The following is a 19,163-nucleotide window of genomic DNA, read 5'->3' as shown; positions in this document are numbered from 1 at the left end:
TTTTTGGTTTTTTTTTAGATTGACTGATTAAACCACAGTAATTTCTGCTATCATGATCTACTGTCCATCAGAGCAGCCATCAGATAGTCAGATATTCAACACTAGCTAATATAATATTAGTTTTATAAGACTGATGAAACTAATTTGTTTATACTGAACTTTGACCTTTATAATGAGATTATCTGTGACATAGAAAAACAAAACAGAACTACACTGATACAATCCCGTAAAAAAAAAAGAGTCATTTTATGTCAGTGAATGCATCAACAGGCCTGTACTGTGCTGTACATGTGTCCATGGCTGTGGTGTTTGATACCTGCTCACATGACACTGAGGATCTACAACTTTAGGATAAGACCTGAACACAAGGAGCTGATGTTATAGTCTGCTCTGAGTGCTGAGAGAAGAGGGGGTTGTAAGAGGATTGGATCGGCTGTAGATTAACGGGGCACGTGCGAGCCAGACTCACTGACCTCTGCACCACAGTGACCTTGCTGTCCCACATTCGGCAGCACCTATGAGGAGGAGACGAGGACGGCGTTAGGTCACTGTCAGTCTGATGTGTGATCAGGTTAATATTCAGGAAGCAGGTCACGACATTATAACTCCATAACAAACAAAACAGGGCAATAAATGTGTTAGTATTTTATATTTGAACTACAATATAGCAACGTCTTCAGAATTGAATTAGTGTCTTTTAAAACATTTTAAACTGTAGTGCGTAACCTTTAAATTTAAACTAGTGTCCTCCACATTCAAACCGTTGTCAAATGAGTTCACACTTTGCTGATTAAGATGAACAGCTCTGCATGATTCTCTTTTTTCCCTCCCCCCTGTATCGTGGTGTTTAGATCTTGTGTTGCCTGGCAACATTCTTTGGCTGCACACAGAAAAAGTGATAATTATATGTCAAGACACAGGAACATTGCGCTAGTAAAGTGAAACAGATGCAAACGTTTGTGCTTTGTAGAAGTGCACACAGAAAGGTTCAGAAGTGAATTCTACTGCTTTTAGAAGTTTGATGGATCTAGGTCTGTAGTCCACATAAGACAGGCAAGCGGACAACTTGCCAAGTCTGAGAATACATGCGGAGAAGAAAATTATTTATCGGTCATGTACGTCTGACTCCACCTCCTTAGGTGGTGCTGTATCTCTCTATAAGCTAGTGTGAAATTGAAACAGTTTCCTGTTGACCTTTACGTCAAGGTCAAGGTTTGAGATGGCTCGGTATGTTTCATACCTGCTGTACATGTTAATCACGATACACATTAGATGGAGGATGACTCCTGCGGTTGCTGTGCTGTCTGAAGAAAGACGCCGCTGCAGTTTATACATAGTCTCATCTACTTCCGGGTCAAAAACTGGAAAGGAAATTTTGGTGCATGTGCAGAACGTCAAGTCAGACTCCAGTCCGACTAAGTGTATACATGCAGGAGTAATCGGACTATGAATCACATTATCCAGGTGTGTTAGTCCAACTAAGACTAGCTCGATTTAGTCAGACTAACATGTTTACATGTAAGAAAACCAAATTATTGTCTTAGTCTGGAGAAAATTGGACTGTTAACGTGCACGTAAACGCACTGACTGCCTCAGTAAGGTCACTCACAGATGGAGGGTGCGGCACACATATTTTGTATGTTAATCTTTGTTTTGTCTTTAAAATGAAAACAATGTTGCGTATGTTTAATGAGCACAACAACGCATGGTGTGACATGTGCAGTAATGGTGGAAAAATGTGGGCTGACAAGTGTCTCAGGACACGCTGTGTGTGTATCGTGTGATATGATACTTTGGAAGGAGTGTAAATTTTAACATGTGGAGGAATGAACAAGGGCAAAGACGGCAGAGATGAGACCTTCCAGCCCAAATCAGAAGTGACAGAAGATTGACAGTGAAATAAATCAGTCCAGAATAGCAAGCAACCCAAGGTCAGAAATAAAGTGAGAAAACAATGACTAACAAGGAAACAGCGTTTTTCTTGAGATTCAGATGAAGTGTCATCGTTCCACACCTCAGGTGTTGTTAACAAGTCAGCAAATGACAGGGTTTGATGTGTGTGACCCGTTGTGGAGAGAAGGAGAAATGTGAATAACTATACGTTGATGCAAAGATCTATTTCATCACACATGATTATCGGTTCACGATTTAAGCATCAAGTGGTTCTACACTGGGGTTTTTTTTTAGTTTAAAATAAAATTTAAAAAGTATGGTTCTGAATGAATGTTTGGTTTGGATCTTGTACACAGGAGGCTGCAGAGCAGAGCTCATCTACAACATACTGCATATTTCATCCTTTGAGAGTTGCAGTGGGAGCTGGAGCCAATCACAGCTGACATTGGAGGAGAGACAGGTCACACCCTGGACAGGTCACCAGCCTAAGATACTGTATGTTGTGTGGGGAGGGGAATAATTGTAGGATATATCATATATTTATAGCTACTGTTTCCGATCTTTATGCTTCACCTCGTGACTCTCTCTTGTCCATTAACAGTAAGACATGTGTCTGTTATCTGCCCTCTAGGAAACAGCTCACTGCTCTATTGACATTTTCTGGAGATGAGAGTTATGGCTCAAAAAAGAAGTCATTAGGTTTTGGTAGAGATCCACACATTGGAAAATGCTCTCCATTGTAAACAACCCCTCCAAACTCACATGGCTTACACTATGATAAATATAAACATTTATACCACGGCATCTAGGTAGCTGAACTATTTACACAATCTAATCTTTTGCAAAGCAGCGAGCGTTCTCATGCCAGTGCAAATTTACAGAGTCAGCTTTCATGCTTTACCTAAAGAGTGAAAAATGTAGGTTCAAAGGTTTGAATCAAAATGAAAGTACCGTAAATCATTTTTCATGAGCTTTCTTTAAAAAGAAGAAGTACTCAATAGTAATAGTAAATGTATTCCATGTGATCTTTTCACTTGTGAGGAATAAATGCGATTCATGAGATCAGGTACAAACTCTAGTTGCACTGCAGTTTATTTACAACAGTAATTCATTTTTATGTGATTTATTGAAAATGATTAAAGCTAGTTTCATTATCATTTTAGTGCATTTACACATCATTTCCTTTCCATTTTTAAATCCGTTGTCTGGAAGACTAGCAATATTTATGAATTATGAATTATGAATCTTGTATCTTGTATAAACAGGCCTGTCCTTAGTCTACTTCTGTCAGTTCCTGTTTTCATCAATAGATGGCAGCAAACATATACATGATGACAGAATGTATACAGGTCTTGTTTTTCTTGACCTGGTGACTTCATTTTTCTGAATTTACAAATTGATATTTGCGTGAAAGAAGCGCATGGATCATTACTTAATTATCTGCATATTAAAAAGCAGGGATTATAATCAAATTAAGACCACTTGTGAATTACATGTCATTTATAGCAGGTTTACTGATATGAGCATCATATTTACATCGAAACAGACACTTCATTAATGCTCTCTGGTTAGTTTTTTTTCCCACCAACTTTCAAGGGGAGGAAAAACAATATTCAGCCTGATGAGCAAAAGAAGCAAAGGAAAATCAGTTTGTTCGTCTTTCTGGATTTTTCTGTCTGCAAGAATCTGATCACATTAAAAAAAAATCGAGATCAGACATATCGAGATCAATACATTCGTTGGTAAATGACAAGTTTACATGGTCAAGCGATATCATCCTGGCTGTTTACCCGTCATTGTCACTATCTGATCAACCAGCTTCCTGCAGCAGCGCCCCCGGCGGGTGACAACGAAACTGCATGGCGCATCAGGCAGCGTCAAGTTAAACATAGTGGAAAACCACAAACCCCGGTCAGGATTTTTTAAATTAAAACTCTGTTTAAAAACACATTTACAGTCCAGGACATCAACAGAAAATTAGTGTTTATGGAACTATTATTTAGAAGTGGTAATAAAGAAGGTCACGGTGAAAGATGATTATGATTTATCATCATATTTACATTCAGACTTCAGAGGATAAGTGAGATAGGAGGATGGACGGAACACAAATTAATTTAGGGTATTTCTAGCAAGTTGACAGTTCTATATAACTTGTCAACTTTGAATGAACTTAATCAATTTGTGGCATGTTTTAAGTTTGCCAAGGGTTTTTTTTGTCACAAATTGAAATACTATTGAGAACCTGATCATTTTGATTTATTTATCTGTATAAACCACTGTATGAGTTGTCCTGCCCTGCCCTGCCCCGACACCTCACTGCCCACCCCACTATTTGAGAAGTACTGAGTTAGTCTGGCTGGGAGCAAAATTTGTGATTTAAACTTGGGATAAAAGAGTGTATCGTCACTATGGGAAATAAATTGTTCTTGTTTTTTTGGTTTCGTAGGCAGTTAATCATCAAATAAAATATATTTGTGCCATTGTTTTTAAAGCACTTTGCACATACAGTATGTCTAACCCAGGTCTCAAACTTGCAGCGCGGATCACATGCGCCCCCCCAATCAATTTAATGTGGCCTGCCATTTAATATCAAGTTATAATGAGTTATTTCCGTATGTTCCTATTTTAATAATAAATACATTTAGCATCATAAAAACGTTTATATTGTGAACTATGAATTGTTCAATATCAAAACGAACACTCTTACTTTGAAACGATGTGAAAGTTCATCATAAATATTATTAAAATTGTTACGATGTCTTTTTCTTGGGACCTTTACACACTCAGACCCCTCTGCTCTAACCTGACCGGTTACCACTTAAAGACATAGTGCTCTTATTTTGAAAGCTACGTTTCCGGCCTCGCCTCTGCTGTGTGTGTTAATTGATGCGGGCTGTTGCTGCAGGCGTGCTATTTGCGGCAGCGACGAGAGAAATGCCTTTTGTATGCCCGGGTGTTATTTTTCTTTCCGGTTCTGTTCGGCGTCTCTGCTCGGCTCGGATCCCAGTGTTTGTAGCCATGCTGTGCGGCGGATGCGGCGGCCTGTCCTAGCTGACTGAGCCGCTCCAGCAGCGGTGGGTCCGGTGCAGTGCACAGCCGGGGATGAGGCCTACTCGTTAAAGCTCCCCCACCACCCCTCCATCGTGATGGCTGATGATCAACAACAACCTGGTCAGAAGCCTGCCGCGGGATTAGGCTCTCTTCCAGCGCTGGTGCCAGGACTGCAGGGGCCCGAGGCCAACGCGCTACAGTTCAAAATCAAGAATTCAATTTGGTAAGGACGGACACTGTGCTCGCTCGCCGCCTGCCTCACTGTCCTTCTCGCTAGCTGTAGCATCATAATTAGCGTATCTAGCAGTGGAGAGCAGGGAGGCTGCAGAGGGCTGCACAAAGCCCGTGGAAATAACACGGTGCTGCTGCCTCCCGTGATAACCACCGAGAGTCAACCATACACGGCGTGTCCACGCATCAATAATACTCGAGTACGGGTCACCGCAGCTTGTGTGAGTGTCTGTGGTTATTAGTGTGTGGAGCCACGGGAGGCCATGTTACAGATGACACCGAGTCTGGCAGTGGTGCTGATGCTCAGGATGACAGGTGTCAGAGCAGACTCATCCACAGACACAGACCCACTGACACTACTGCACACACACACCATATCACTGATCCACAGACGTAGACCTACAGATACAAAATAGATACACACACACACTCTGATCCACTGACACAGCTCCATGTAGCCTCAGTCACAGATCCACCGACACACACATCCACAGATTTAAAAATGATGTGTGTGTGGGAATTTGATTAAATGGCACAATTTATGTTAATGACTCTGTAATATAATTACAGTAAATCCACTGTGGCTTTAGGAATCCTCGTTTTTTTTTCTTTTTAATACAAAATACAACTAATCTCTCAGGCTTATTGATTCTTTATCCACACTTAACAGAAATGATACAAAAGGGACTAAATTAACTTTTTTACAATAACCCTCAGTTTTTTGCATTTGGATAAACATTCAGCATGTACTGTGTGTGTGTATGTGTGTAAGTGAGACAGTGTGATTCATCTGCTTCCTTGTTTTAATGCACCTGCTTTGATCTTCCTGGACAAATAACTGAATCTAAAATCACCATGAGGTGAAATCACTGTACTTCGCTCCGAGACTGCGACTTCAACTGCCTGCCATTATTTGAGTTTCAAGATTGTTAAATTTATTACCTCAATAAATCACACAAGACTCTCTTTCTTTTACTGCGAATGTTTTGACTAGTCACAGTGACAAAGGACAGTGTGTAAATAAAGTGAAGGGTGGCTGAATTCTGTTTAGCTGCTTTGGTTATAGTCTTCTTTCACTGCTGGCTCACCGTCAGTGTTAACTGGGACACATAAATGGTTCATTTAAAAGCTAACATGTTGTTTCCTGTTTGATTTAAGTTCACATCACAAGGCTAAAAGTGACACATACATAAACACAGAAAATCTAATTGTTAATTCTGATTTTCACATATCAATTTGAGTTGGTCCAAGTCATGTGACCAAAGTGAAAAATGTTTATTATTATAGGTCATTATTGACATGCACCAGTTGCACAACAAAGCCAAACAACCATAGGGAAGTGTTCACATGTGCCAAAAGTCAGATGCAAGACATGTGAACCATCAGTCTGATCTGTAATTAATCAGAATTGATGTGTAAATATAGAGTGTGATTGGTGATGTGAACATAGCCTTGGAGTAGTAGTATTAAGACATCTTGGATGCAGCCCAGATCTTAAAAAAAAACAAGCCATAAACAACAAGACTCGTTAAATTACGACAAGGCATCGACCTGCGTAAGTGTATGAAATGTTTCTGTTTATATTCACACACAAGTCTTGATCGAGCTGATGGTCTAACTAAATCCTGAACTGAAACCAAGCAAAAGGACCATGGTTCTTAGATGTTCATGTAGAAGGTTGCGCTCATCATCATCTGTGGTACAACTGCAGTGAGAGATTGGTCCTTGATGAAAATGTGCTCCAGAGTGCACTTGATGGCATCGTCGGGGTGAAAATGAAGGTTGTTGTCTCCTTTAGCACATCTGTGCAGAGACCTTGAGTCAGTTCGCCAGGAAAAAAGATCTGGCGACTTTAACAATTCACTTTGTTTCAATCACATTTATATTTGTTCAGCTCTTGAAAGCATGTAATTCAATTTATATAAAAAAATTATTGTTATTATGAAATCCAGGTGTGGTCCGACCTAAATATAATATGTTACATCAAGGGAAAAGTGCTTAAAAAGACAGAAAACATTAAACTATCTAAGGATCCTGCACATGTGTCTTTTATGTGAGTCCTATTCATTCAGATTTCTGACGCTTTCCTCTGTTTGTCATTGTAGCAAATCTGTACAATCAAAAGTGGACAGCATATTGGTGAGTATACATGACACAGTGTCCAACTTCAGGACAGACTATCTGTCCCCTTACATCATGAAAGCGTCTTTCATGTTCATATAAGATAAGGTGTTGTGTTTGTGCTATTTAATGTTCAAATGACCAACTGAAACCACTCCAGCATGTTGACATTTGCTTATACTCTATAACATAGAAAACAACATATAAATATGACATAGGATGATACTAATATTTAATTATGTACTAAGAGAACTCATCTCTGACTTCATTCAGCTGAATTGGGTTGTATGTTGTCTCTCCCCAGCCAATAAAAGTGTTTTGTTGGGGATTTGTTTGAGCTGAAGTGTCACCTACACGTTGTTTTCAGCAACAATCAAAAGTGGTGATTAAGCTTTTGTCTATTTTTATGTGGCAAGGTAAAAAAAACACACACAGACAATGTCAGTATGTCTCTTTGGTGTTGGGCAGATTTCAGCACGCAGGTGTGGTACATTCAATTTCAAGTCGTGTTGAAACGTTTTTGCATCTGTGTGATGTTTACACGTGAACATGATTGGACACAGCACATCAGATCACATCAGACCATCCAGTGCTTTGAGGACGAGAATAAAGGGTCAAAATATGTCTCTTTGATGGGCTCTATAGTTAACACGGAGAAACTACATGTTAGAAACTCACAATAGTTTTATTTTATGTTATATCATCTATCTAGTTTTATTATGAATTTCATGACAAATGATATTGATCAGTCCGATAATCAATATTTTTGGGTAATTTTGCATCTTAAATTCTATACTCTCTAGATGTTACTGATGTCCTTCATAATGATGGCGTGCACAAATGCTATTTTTTCAAAAGGAAGTTTACGAAAGGAACTGGGTCAATTTGGTTCAAAATGTGCAATGACTAGGTCTAGGTTTCACTGGCAGAAGAGATTCTAATCCCAACAATGTGACTTCCTAGTAAGAATAAAGGTTAAAATGAAGAAAATAATTATTTTGTTGGTTCAATGTTGTAGTACTTGCCTCGTGGTGTTTTTGTGTTTATGTTTTTACAATTTCCATTTCTGAGCCATTCAGACACAACTCTGAAAACAAAAAAATTAAATTCTTGTAAATAAAATCACACATCTGAGGTTGCCCAGGGTACTGGTTTAGATCCAAATACTGGTCGCGTTGGCCGTCGTTTCAAAATCGAACAAAAAGAAAACGTAAAGGAAAAGGAAAATTTAGCTCCCAGCGAATGACTCATTCTATGCTTGTAGCGACAGAGTGTAGTAAACAGCATTTTCATTCACTGCTCATTGGCCCCCTCATTCTTTCAAGTATTGTTCCCCTAGCAACACAGAGACAAATAGAAAGGGAACAGGTAATAGGAATCCATTCTTAGAAACCTGTTGAAAAGCAGAGAGTTCAGATCTATTGTAAAGCGGCTACGCAGCTGTCATACATATGTCGTTTTTTGAGATTGTCTCCGAATTCTAAACCAAATTTTCTCTGCACCCATATTTTTCTGACCAGTATCAGTACATTTGTAAACATGTAGCCATCAGACCTGAAACAGTATTAAGATTATGTAGATAAATCTGACTTCATTCTTGGTTTAAAGTTCAAGTGTGTGATGTGTGACGGGCCAGCAGAGAGCGTGTATTAGCAGAAATTGAATATACTACCCATACGTATATTTGTATAAGTGTATAATTACCTTAAGGTAAGAATTTATTTATTTTTGTAGCCTTGGAGAAAGTATTTTATATGTACTTTAGGCAAGAGGCTTGCTTTACGGAGGACGTCATGTTTCTACGGCAGCCCCAAAAGACGTTTACTGTGCAAATGAAGAAGAATGGCCCTCGTAAACTCAATACATAATCAAACTTAAAAACATCTGTATCTAGGAGGACCTCATCATCTGATAGATGATACTCTCTGCTTGTCATCAGCGACATCCCACATGAGGACACACTGCAAGATTTTTTGTGCAATTTTAGCCATGATTTACAGTCGGCACAAGTTGGGGACAGTCGGCATGGCTAGTTGGCACAGAAATGTGCAAGCGTGTGAGGCTAACCGACCCAACCTCAGTCACACTAAATCAAACATTTTTACATTTTTTGAGCCGACTCTGGCCACAATCAAGTATTGTGTGCTGATTACCGACCCAACTGCAAACACTTGGTGCCAACAGCCAATGAAAAAGAGTCAGAAGACAAAGACGACAGTGTAAAAACTTGGTCGCTCTCGCAAGAGTTTGGTGCATTCAATTGGTTTCAGTTGGACAAATCATGTGGTCTGTGATTCCTCATCAGCCTCGGCCATTTAATGTGTGATCTCCGAAAGTTGTGTGGTGTGTCCTGTTTGTTGAAATTGGCAGTCTCTTCATTAGATGTCACTAATTCTTCCTTTCTGGACCTTAAATATGTAGTCCTCATTAGATACACAGGATCTTTAACAGTCTGCATTTTGTTAACTTGTTTTTTTTATTAAAATACTCTCTGGCCCTTTTATTTTTGCAGCAAGATGTTGAGAAGTTTACAGACATCGAAAAGCTCTACCTCTACCTTAAGTTGCCTTCTGGTCCCAGCAGTGGCAATGATAAAAGGTATGACACTCTAACACACACACACACACACACACACACACACATACTACTCATGATATTCCACATTGCTCTCTGGCCTTTTTGTCTCTCTCACACACACACGCATGCACTTGTGTTGCTTTGTTGTGGCTCTCATTGCATTTTTGGCACTGTTGTCTGATTGCTTTTCAAAGTTCAAGCCTCAATCCACCACACACAGTTTAGGCTCCTGATAGAAATGGAAACAAATTGAAGTGATTTCTTTTTATTTTTTGCATTGTGGCATTTTTGGGGTTTTTTGGGGGGGGTTGTTGATCACTGGTGATTTTATTTTTTCCTCATACAGAATAATGGCTCCTTTTTCGGCCATGTGATTGATAATCATTATGACGCAAACCACTGTTAAATGTAGATTCTTGCTATACCTAGCTGTCTGTGTTTCATTTGTTTCCCCATATCTATTCATCACCCCAACCCCCAAATTCTGCCCATTTGGACTGAGAATGAGAGGGGGTCGTCCACTCCTGGATTATGGTATTGAAGTTTCTGTATTAACAAGAAATGATGCATCCAAGTCTAAGACACTGTCTCACCAGATATGGTTTTTCCTATGTATCAATCCTAGTGATCAGAGTTCCATGTCATCAAGCCGCACTCAACAGATGTATGCATTCAACTGGATACGGAATCACCTAGAGGAGCACCCAGAGACCTCCCTCCCAAAGCAGGAGGTGTACGATGAGTACAAGTGAGTGTGTAACCTTCAGTGTGGGGTCATGAGAAGTGAAGGCAACAAAGGAGAGGAGATCAGTGATGCGTGTTACTTCTAAAATGTTGTGGCTGATTCTCTTCTCTTCCAGGAGCTATTGTGACAATCTCGGCTACAATCCACTGAGTGCCGCAGACTTTGGAAAGATCATGAAGAATGTCTTTCCTAACATGAAGGCACGTCGTCTGGGCATGAGGGGCAAATCCAAATATCCTTTTGATTCTGATAAACTCCGTTTGTCTGTGTCCACTTTGTTGTTGCCAAGTGTGAATTTTCACTGCTGTCAGTTAGAGCCACTTGGTTTTCTTTACTTAAAAGTAAAACTTGTAAATTTGTAATGTGCATTACAAACACAATAACTCTGAGCTGAATGTTTAGCATGTGTAATATATTGTTGCCATTTTTGCTTTCCTCCTTTGGCAAAACTCCCTAAGAGTTTAGTATTTAGGATGTTAGTATATAGCTTTTTAAGTCACTATGGTTTGCTAGTAGCTTCCATGCATTTACATATGATGACAATGACTCATCTTGTACTTGGGAGTACACTGATCCCCATTCAATGAAGCTCTGTGTTGCCACAACTCTTTGTTACATTCAGATGCATCAACTCCACTGTGGGGTGTTTCTCTGGTCTCGCTGCTCAGCAGCTCCCCACCATTGGTTCAAACATTTACTTACTACTTTAATTACCAATAAGTATGGCAACAAGACCCTCCTCGCAGCTGAAAAGCTAAAACGTTTCTGCTGCAAAAGTTGTATTAGAAACCGTTTCTTAAAAGCATTTGGACAAACTCACCTTATTGTCAGAATTAAAACCATTTCTCTGTCTGTAGTTCTTTTTTATTTTATATCCCTTAACTCCTTCTCACATACTGTTATAGCGGGTTAAGGAAGAAAGCTTTTGTTCACATGCCGTCTTTACCCAACCTGGATCTGCAGAAATCTGGTGATGGGGTCAGTGTTGTCATCATAAGTTTAAACTTTCAAGCAAATATCTTTTTTTTTTTACTTCTAAACTATTCAGACAGTCATCCACTAAGTGTTCTGCTCTGTCTGACTTCAGTGTGAGCTCATGGAGTCATCAGGCCAGTCGCCAAGCGCTGAAGATGAAATGAGGTCTGCGGCCTGTGGACTGGTGTGTGAGTGGGCTCAAAAGGTCTTGAGTCGTCAGTTTGACAACGTGGAGGACCTGGCCCGCTTCTTGCTCAATAGCCATTACATTGGTACCAAGTCCATGGCTGCACTAACTGTTATGACCGGAACACCCACAGGTAAAGATGTCCGCCGATCTATTTGGCGAAGTTTGTATTCCGTGTGTATGTGTTATTTTTGAAATATTATTTATTTATGTTTGGCTCATGATGATCAGTAATGGACGTCATGTTTTAACATCCGTAAAGTTAAAAGTGTTTCCCTTGGAAAATCAATGTCTCACATCTAAGTTTAAAGTAGTTCTGTTTTTTTGTTTTTGTTTTTTCTAGGCTTTCTGTGCTCGGTGCATCAATTGGTCTGCAACTCTCAGTTTGTGTGTGCTCAGTAGATTTGAGAGAATTCTAAAATAAATGATGATTTCTTAGAAAATTCATTGTCACACTCGAGTAAATCATGGAAATGTAGCTCCATTAAAACACAGTGTAAAATTAAATCATCATAAGAAATGATTTTAATCAATAAATTATTACCACTAACACATTCTTTATGGAAATTAGAAATTCCCCCTCACTAAAGAATAGTAATTACACAGCCTACAGAAAAGGCTATTAACGGTAAAATGTGTTTTGGGGTGGTTTTTTTTTAAAAGAAAGAAAATTAAGCATTTGCCATTTTAAATACTTGATATTACTGTTATATTGTCCTTGCCTGCTAATTGTGTAGTGCTGCAAGCCTTTGAACCGTAATCATTTGCATTTTTCTTTTTTTGACAGGAATGAAGACGCCGACTCCTTCTGCGTTTATTCCCACAGCTGAGGCAAACACTTTCCAGCCACAGGTGAAGACCCTGCCCTCTCCCTCTGTCGATGCAAAGCAGCAACTACAGCGAAAAATCCAGAAAAAACAACAGGAGCAGAAGCGCCACTCACCCCTGCCCAATGAGGCCCAGGTCAAGAGAGCAGAGGCCAGTACCCCCGGGCCCACCATTCCCACTGGCAGCCCAGCTTTGCTTTCCCCACAACCCACCATTGGAATTGTAGTAGCAGCTGTCCCCAGTCCAGTCACAGTGCGTGGCAACATTTTCTGTACTTTTTGGATATTTTTTTGGGATATTTTGTTGATAAATGTGCCTTAATTGTGATTTTATGTCCTCACTGTTCTTCTCTCAGGTACAGAGAAGCAGGCAGTTAATGACCTCGCCCAGCCCTGTGGGGACAGCAGAAGGGAAAGTGTTGCCTGTGAACTTCCAAGTGGTCACTCAGTCTCTTAAGCAGTCTCCCAAAACTCCTCAGAATATCTCAGCCAGTCCTGTGGGTGACCGTCTGGCACGACACAGTACGCGATATGCTCAAATCCTGCCCAAACCCTCTGCCTCCAGTGCCATCACGCTGCGCTCACCCCCCACCCTGCTCATCACCAACAGTCCCATAAAAACTGTGATGCCTACTTCGCATGTGAGCTCCGTGAATGTGGTAAAGATGACGGCGATCGCTCTGGCTCCCAGCAGCAGCAGTAGTAACAGTAGCACTACAACTGTGCGTCCTGCATCAGCAGGTGTGACTACTACCACAACTGTGTCGGATGATTTCCAACAATCACATGGTGCGCACTCCGCTATGCCTCAGTCTCCTATGGTCAGATCCAGTGTCCTAGCCCCCACCTTGAACCTCTCCATTGACACTAAAGTATTGTCTGAAGCTGGAAATGACAATAACCTTGTGTCCGGTACTGCTGGGGTCAAAGAGGAGAGAGTGTCCAAGTTCAGGGCAGCCAGTGAGCCCAACTTCCTGGTTAAATGTTCTTCAGGACTAGATAAAGGGTTTAAGATAAAAATTGACCCCACATCTTCTCCTTTGGTAGCTGTAGCTGGGACTCAGGACAGCAACAGTAACTGCCATGACAGTACTTTGTACTTGACTGTTGATAATCAGAACGCCAGTGGTAACTCAACATCTAACGGGTCATCTATTCTTACCCCACCATCGAAGGATCCCTGCTCAGATGCCAAGAGCCCCAGAAAGCGTACAGGCCCAGGCGTGGACTCCCATGTGATTCCTGTAAAAAGGGTGTTTATCTCCCAGCAGCCACTGACTATAGTTGACAATCTAAAACCTGGAGTAAGTGCTGCAGTGAAGAGGATCCCTCGACCGGGAACCCCTGCCAGACCAGAGAGTGCCCCCTGCAAAGTGACTGTGAAACACACACCCATAGGGCCCACGCAGATCCTGGCACTGTCCGACTCACCCATAACACACACTAAGGGCTCACAGACTGTTGTCAAACCCCAGGCCTTGGTGGCAAAACGTGAAGACAGTTCTCTCAGCACTGACACCAGCACTGGAAACAACCCGTCCGATCAGGTGTTGCTACAGCAGATCACTGGGGACCCACGTGCCATACCAGCCAACTCAGGAGCACATGAAGCCTCTGCGATGAGTGACATCAAGAGCACAATCTGGGAGGAGGGACAGCTTGATGAGCTTCGTAAGCAGGCGTTTGCTCAGCAGATACCAGCAGAACACAAACAAGCCCCCACTGACCAACTTTCCATTATAGCTCAACCCCCTGAGACTTCAGGCCAGCTCACCCTCACACAGGAAATGGTTGACTTTGCTGGCTCACAGCCCAACATGGATTACTTCCCATTCAATGATGATGACATGACCCAGGACAGCATTGTGGAGGAGCTAGTCCAAATGGAGGAGCAAATGAAGCTGAAGGGACTTTTCAGTAGCTGTGTTGAAGTGTCTCTACAAAGCCAGTCATCCAGCAACCAAGGATCCATCCTCAATGCTCAGCAGGCCAGCACAACCTTCTACCACTCTGCACACAGTAGTACCACTCCTGTCCAAACCCCCACTCCAACACCCACGCCAACCCCGACACCCACCCCCACTTCTGAAATGATGCTTGGGCACAGCATGACGAGAGAGAGCCCGTGCTCCCGCATGGCTCCCATCACCCCTGTGGACGGAGCCATGGGTCGCCACACCCCGATTAGCACACCTCTGTCTGGCAGCAGCAGTGTCCCACCAAGCCCAGTAGAGTGCAGGAACCCTTTTGCTTTCACTCCCATAAACTCCAGTATCACAGGTTATCATGATGCCAGTATTGTTTCCAGTAGCCCCGTTAAGCCCATGCAGAGGCCCATGGCAACGCATCCTGACAAAGCCAAACTAGAGTGGATCAACAACCGCTATAATAGCAACGCCGGCGGCCCGTTGTCCAACCACAGTATTGGTATTCTGCCCAGCTACCAAGACCTGGTAGACGACCAGTTTCGTAAGCCGCATGCTTTTGCAATTCCCGGCCAGTCATTTCAAGCTCAGTCGAGACAGGATGCTGTTCAATTTGGACGACTGACTCCCATTTCTCCTGTGCAGCAACAACAAACGCCACAACAACAGCAGCAACTCGTAACGGGTGTAACTACCCCCACTAAACAGGAAAGTTTTGCTGTGCCTGCTCCGTTGGACAGCAAAGCATCAACTTCATCTGCATCCAGTACTTTCCGTTGTCGCAGTGTTAGTCCTGCAGTGCGCCAGAGGAACTTCAGTGGCAACAGTGGCCCTTCTACAACCACAAACACTACCACTGTCACCCGTACTGTGGTCTCACCCTTTAACTCCCCCATCACCTCCGAGGTGCTCAGCATTCTGTCCAACAGCCACACAGTCAGTGCTGTCCACATGGCCCAGCGTAGTCAGTCTGTACCTTTGAACATCATGATGCAGAGTGAGATGCTGCCCGTGCAGGGTCAGAGTAACACCACCAAAATCACCAACGTCCTTCTCAGCAAGATGGAAGCTGAAGGGGATGATTCTGTTCGTGGTCTGGGCATAAACAACCTCCCCTCTAATTATACGGCCCGTATGAACCTCACACAGATACTGGAGACAACTCCAGGCTTCACCGGAGGAACTGCTCACCAGACTCCGCTGCCCGTCAGCTCTAGCCCTGCTGCCTTTGAGCTCCAGCAGCATGGCTACCTCACAACTGGCAGTGGAGAAGAGGTGAGTTTCCCCACTGTGGACAGTCAAGCACAAGCGGGTCCTGGTGAGCAAGACTCGCAGCAGCAGCAGCTGCAGGAGAATCCTGTTCAGACACAACCACAGCTCCTCCTTCAGAGCACACAACAGCAGGAGGTAGAAGATGAGCAACAACAGCTGGACATCAACAACACTGTAAAGGACTTGTTGGGGGACGATGCTCTTAACCCCAGTTCCCAGTTAGTGGGTCAGGTAGCTTCAGAACTCAATGCTGTGGCATCTGACTTCTCAAATGACATCAGACTGACCTCAGATCTGTCCAGTAGCATCACTGACCTTACCACATTGGACACAAACCTGCTTTTTGACCCAAATCAACAGCAGGAACAATATGAAGATTCAACACTGGAAGAACTGAAGAACGACCCGCTTTTTCAGCAGATTTGCGGTGATACTGTGAACTCTGGTTTTGACTGGCTAGAAAGCAAAGACCAGCCGACTACAGTAGAGATGCTGGGCTAATGTTATCTTTTACTCTGTATGATTTCTGTTCTGTTGTCTGTTTGGTGCATACTAAGTATATCTGTTCTTAAACTGAAGTTTGTTGGGATTTGGGATTTGTCTGGACTTTGCCATCCGTTGTGTTAAAAGTGCCAGGCTCACCAGAAAATCTCCTATTGATTACTTAGTTACTTCTCGCCTTTTCCATTTGTCACCCAGAGTTTCAATACATTACCACTTCTCTTGTTCACCTGAAACCAGAAATGTAAGCATTTCTAAAAAAAAAAAAAAAAAAACAACGTTTGAGTACTTGGTGGCAGCATTCACTTACAACAGCTGATCTGATATGGTATGAGCATTTGGTGAAACAGAATCTTCCATGTTATAATCGATAATGCAATATTTGTATTTGACGGAACATCTTATGAAAGTGCGACGGTTAGGAAATTTGGCACAAAATACTTCACCAAAAGAAAAACATATGCTGTTGTGTAGTATTTTCAGTGAGTGCAGTTGGAATTCAACCAAATGGAGACAATATTGGGATTGTAGTATATGCACATAATAGCTGTAGTACATTTGCCTGCCATATCTGAATATTAAAATAGGTAGCATCTTGTGCTGCCAGGTGCTGAATTTATGACATAATCTTTATACATTTATCATAAACCAAGTCAGTGGAAAACTGATTCACATCTGAGCATTCTCCGAGAGTGAACTTTTCTTAAAAACCTATACTTCTTGTACTGTTTAATATCTTATAAAGGGAGTAGATGAATCAGTTGGGAGATGATGAATTTAGGCCTCTTTGTGGACTCGACACTGAAAGGATTCGGCAACTGCTGCCTTATTTCGAAAGTCCAAGGCCTTATGCCATCTTTAAAGAGACTGTATAAAGTATACTGTTAAGATATCTTCAGAACCATCCAGAGCTTCATCATATCAAGGCAGCTGTTACTGTGATGTTTTCAGTTCTCTTTCTTATTCTGTTTTTGTTTTGCAGTTACAATACGGACGTGTATTGTATAGGCAAACGACTTCACCCTGTGTGCCCCTGTAAGTGATGGATTTAGAGGAATTTAATATGCTATCATTTCATAAAGACCATGGCAGGCACACATTGTAAATTTTATTGCTATACTCCCAACTTGGATAAGAATATTAATGGTATGGAGAAGGCTTAGTTGCGTAAAAAGCTAAAGGCTGATGTTGATGTTTTGATGCCATTTTAAGATCAAGTGGACATGAAATTCATTCAGCCTTATTTCCATGCCAAAGATGATTTGTTTGTTTGGATAACATAAGAGATTATTACACTTAGAGACACTCCTAGTAAACGTTAACAACAGCGGGAAACAAGCAGCAGCGTCTGAAATATGTTGCATTTAACAGAAAGGATTAAGTTGCATAAATCTTAATGTACAGTTTGTAAATTTGTGAAATGGTCACTGTCCTATGTTTTATAGGTAACCATGGACCTGAAAGCATGTTGAAATCATCACTGCTAGTCAGGTAGGCTATGTGCTAACAGTAGGATGCTTGCTTGAGTTTTTGGCTATTGTCAATGTTGTATAAGTCATGTTTAAGCTCTATCTGTAAATAGGATAGATACATAGAGATTTGATGTATCAAGACACTATATTATGGCCATTATTCTAGCTAAGTATGTGCCATTTAAAAGAAAAAAAAGCTTATCAGATCTATAGTCGGCAAAAGATACTGTATGTTGTGTGTTACATTTCTGGCTCAATGTGTCGTATAAGTAATGCTGTCTGGTCTCGCTTGCTGATTTATTTTGTTTTCTATACAAAGATAATAGGTCTCTGCGGTTGCAGAAGTGATATGTGGTTTGAACAGGATCAATAGCATGGTGAAAAAAAAAAAGTTGTGTACTGTTAAGCTGGTTGCAAACATCTCTGTGACAGACATTGTACTCTAAGCCTCAGCAGACACTGGAGAAAAAAAAAAAGATTACTCATGTTTCAACAAACTTTGGAGGTTCACACAATTGCACTAAATTTTTATGACACATGGCTTTGCCACATCTTTATGGACAAATGTAACGACGTATGCCCGAAGAAAAGAAAATTATGACGAGTGCGGAAATTAACTGAACTGTCAGAAAATGACTAATTGTAGCAAAATGTGCATTAATCTCAGTGAGATACACATTTCTTACTCATTCTCATACATGAGAATATAAAGCATTGACGGGGACAAAAGTTAAATAACCTTTTAAAACCTACATGCTCATTATGTTGATAAGTGATTGTACGCACGCATGTGTGATGACTTATGTTGTACTTTGTTTTCTTGGTAACCACTGTCTTCTGTGATTTGGGCAGGTTCTGTTAACCAGACTGGCAGTGCTAGTTTTTTGAGTTACATTAAATTGTTGTTGCTGTTTACTAAGTTAATGTTGTTCTATATGTTTTTGTTGACTGTTTCTGTTGATTTTACATATTGTTTTCTTCCTTCCTTTTTTTTTTGCTATATGCATTTTGTGAAGAAATTGAACATCTTTTTTAAACAATGAGGCACTGATATTTGAATATGAATGAAGGAAATGCACCTCTTAATGTGTACAGGAGCTCCATCAAGTGGTGGCTGATTCTTCACCTTTGACTGACCCAGAACCAACTCTGTTTGATTATATTGTCCATTTCTACCAGTAAAAAAACCCTCCTCTGTGGTGTTGTCTGGTGTACTGCTTAATGTACAGTAGCTTGTTAATATTGCAAATGCGTTGTTTCTTCTTTTTTTCAATGGAAAGTACTCACTGGTGAGATTTTTAAAGTGGTTTTAAAAGCCAATAAACTTTTTTAAAGAATGTTCTTTTTGTGTGTTTATGTGCTGATACATTTTTGTATTTTCTTAAA

At 41.2% G+C, this 19,163-nt stretch overlaps 1 protein-coding gene across 2 annotated transcripts; it reads left to right on the top strand.

Moving 5' to 3' along the window:
- The first annotated feature begins 4,777 nt into the window (after positions 1–4,777).
- On the top strand, positions 4,778–19,114 carry LOC122761369 (DNA-binding protein RFX7). Of its 2 annotated transcripts, XM_044016592.1 has the most exons (10): positions 4,778–5,167; positions 7,281–7,314; positions 9,809–9,894; positions 10,369–10,407; positions 10,499–10,621; positions 10,734–10,850; positions 11,512–11,596; positions 11,706–11,913; positions 12,568–12,860; positions 12,964–19,114. In XM_044016592.1, the coding sequence occupies exons 1-10, from the start codon at positions 5,040–5,042 to the stop codon at positions 16,303–16,305; spliced, it is 4,455 nt and encodes a 1,484-aa protein (XP_043872527.1). In that variant the 5' UTR covers positions 4,778–5,039; the 3' UTR covers positions 16,306–19,114. The 2 variants fall into 2 exon arrangements, with proteins under 2 accessions (XP_043872527.1, XP_043872528.1); XM_044016593.1 differs by lacking the exon at positions 10,369–10,407.
- The last annotated feature ends 49 nt before the right edge of the window (positions 19,115–19,163 follow it).

Source organism: Solea senegalensis, unplaced genomic scaffold (genome assembly GCF_019176455.1).
Source record: "Solea senegalensis isolate Sse05_10M unplaced genomic scaffold, IFAPA_SoseM_1 scf7180000014697, whole genome shotgun sequence".
In the NCBI taxonomy this organism is placed as follows: Eukaryota; Metazoa; Chordata; class Actinopteri; order Pleuronectiformes; family Soleidae; genus Solea; species Solea senegalensis.
The sequence above is the reverse complement of the archived record's forward strand: the minus strand, read 5'-3'. Positions and strand labels throughout refer to the sequence as shown.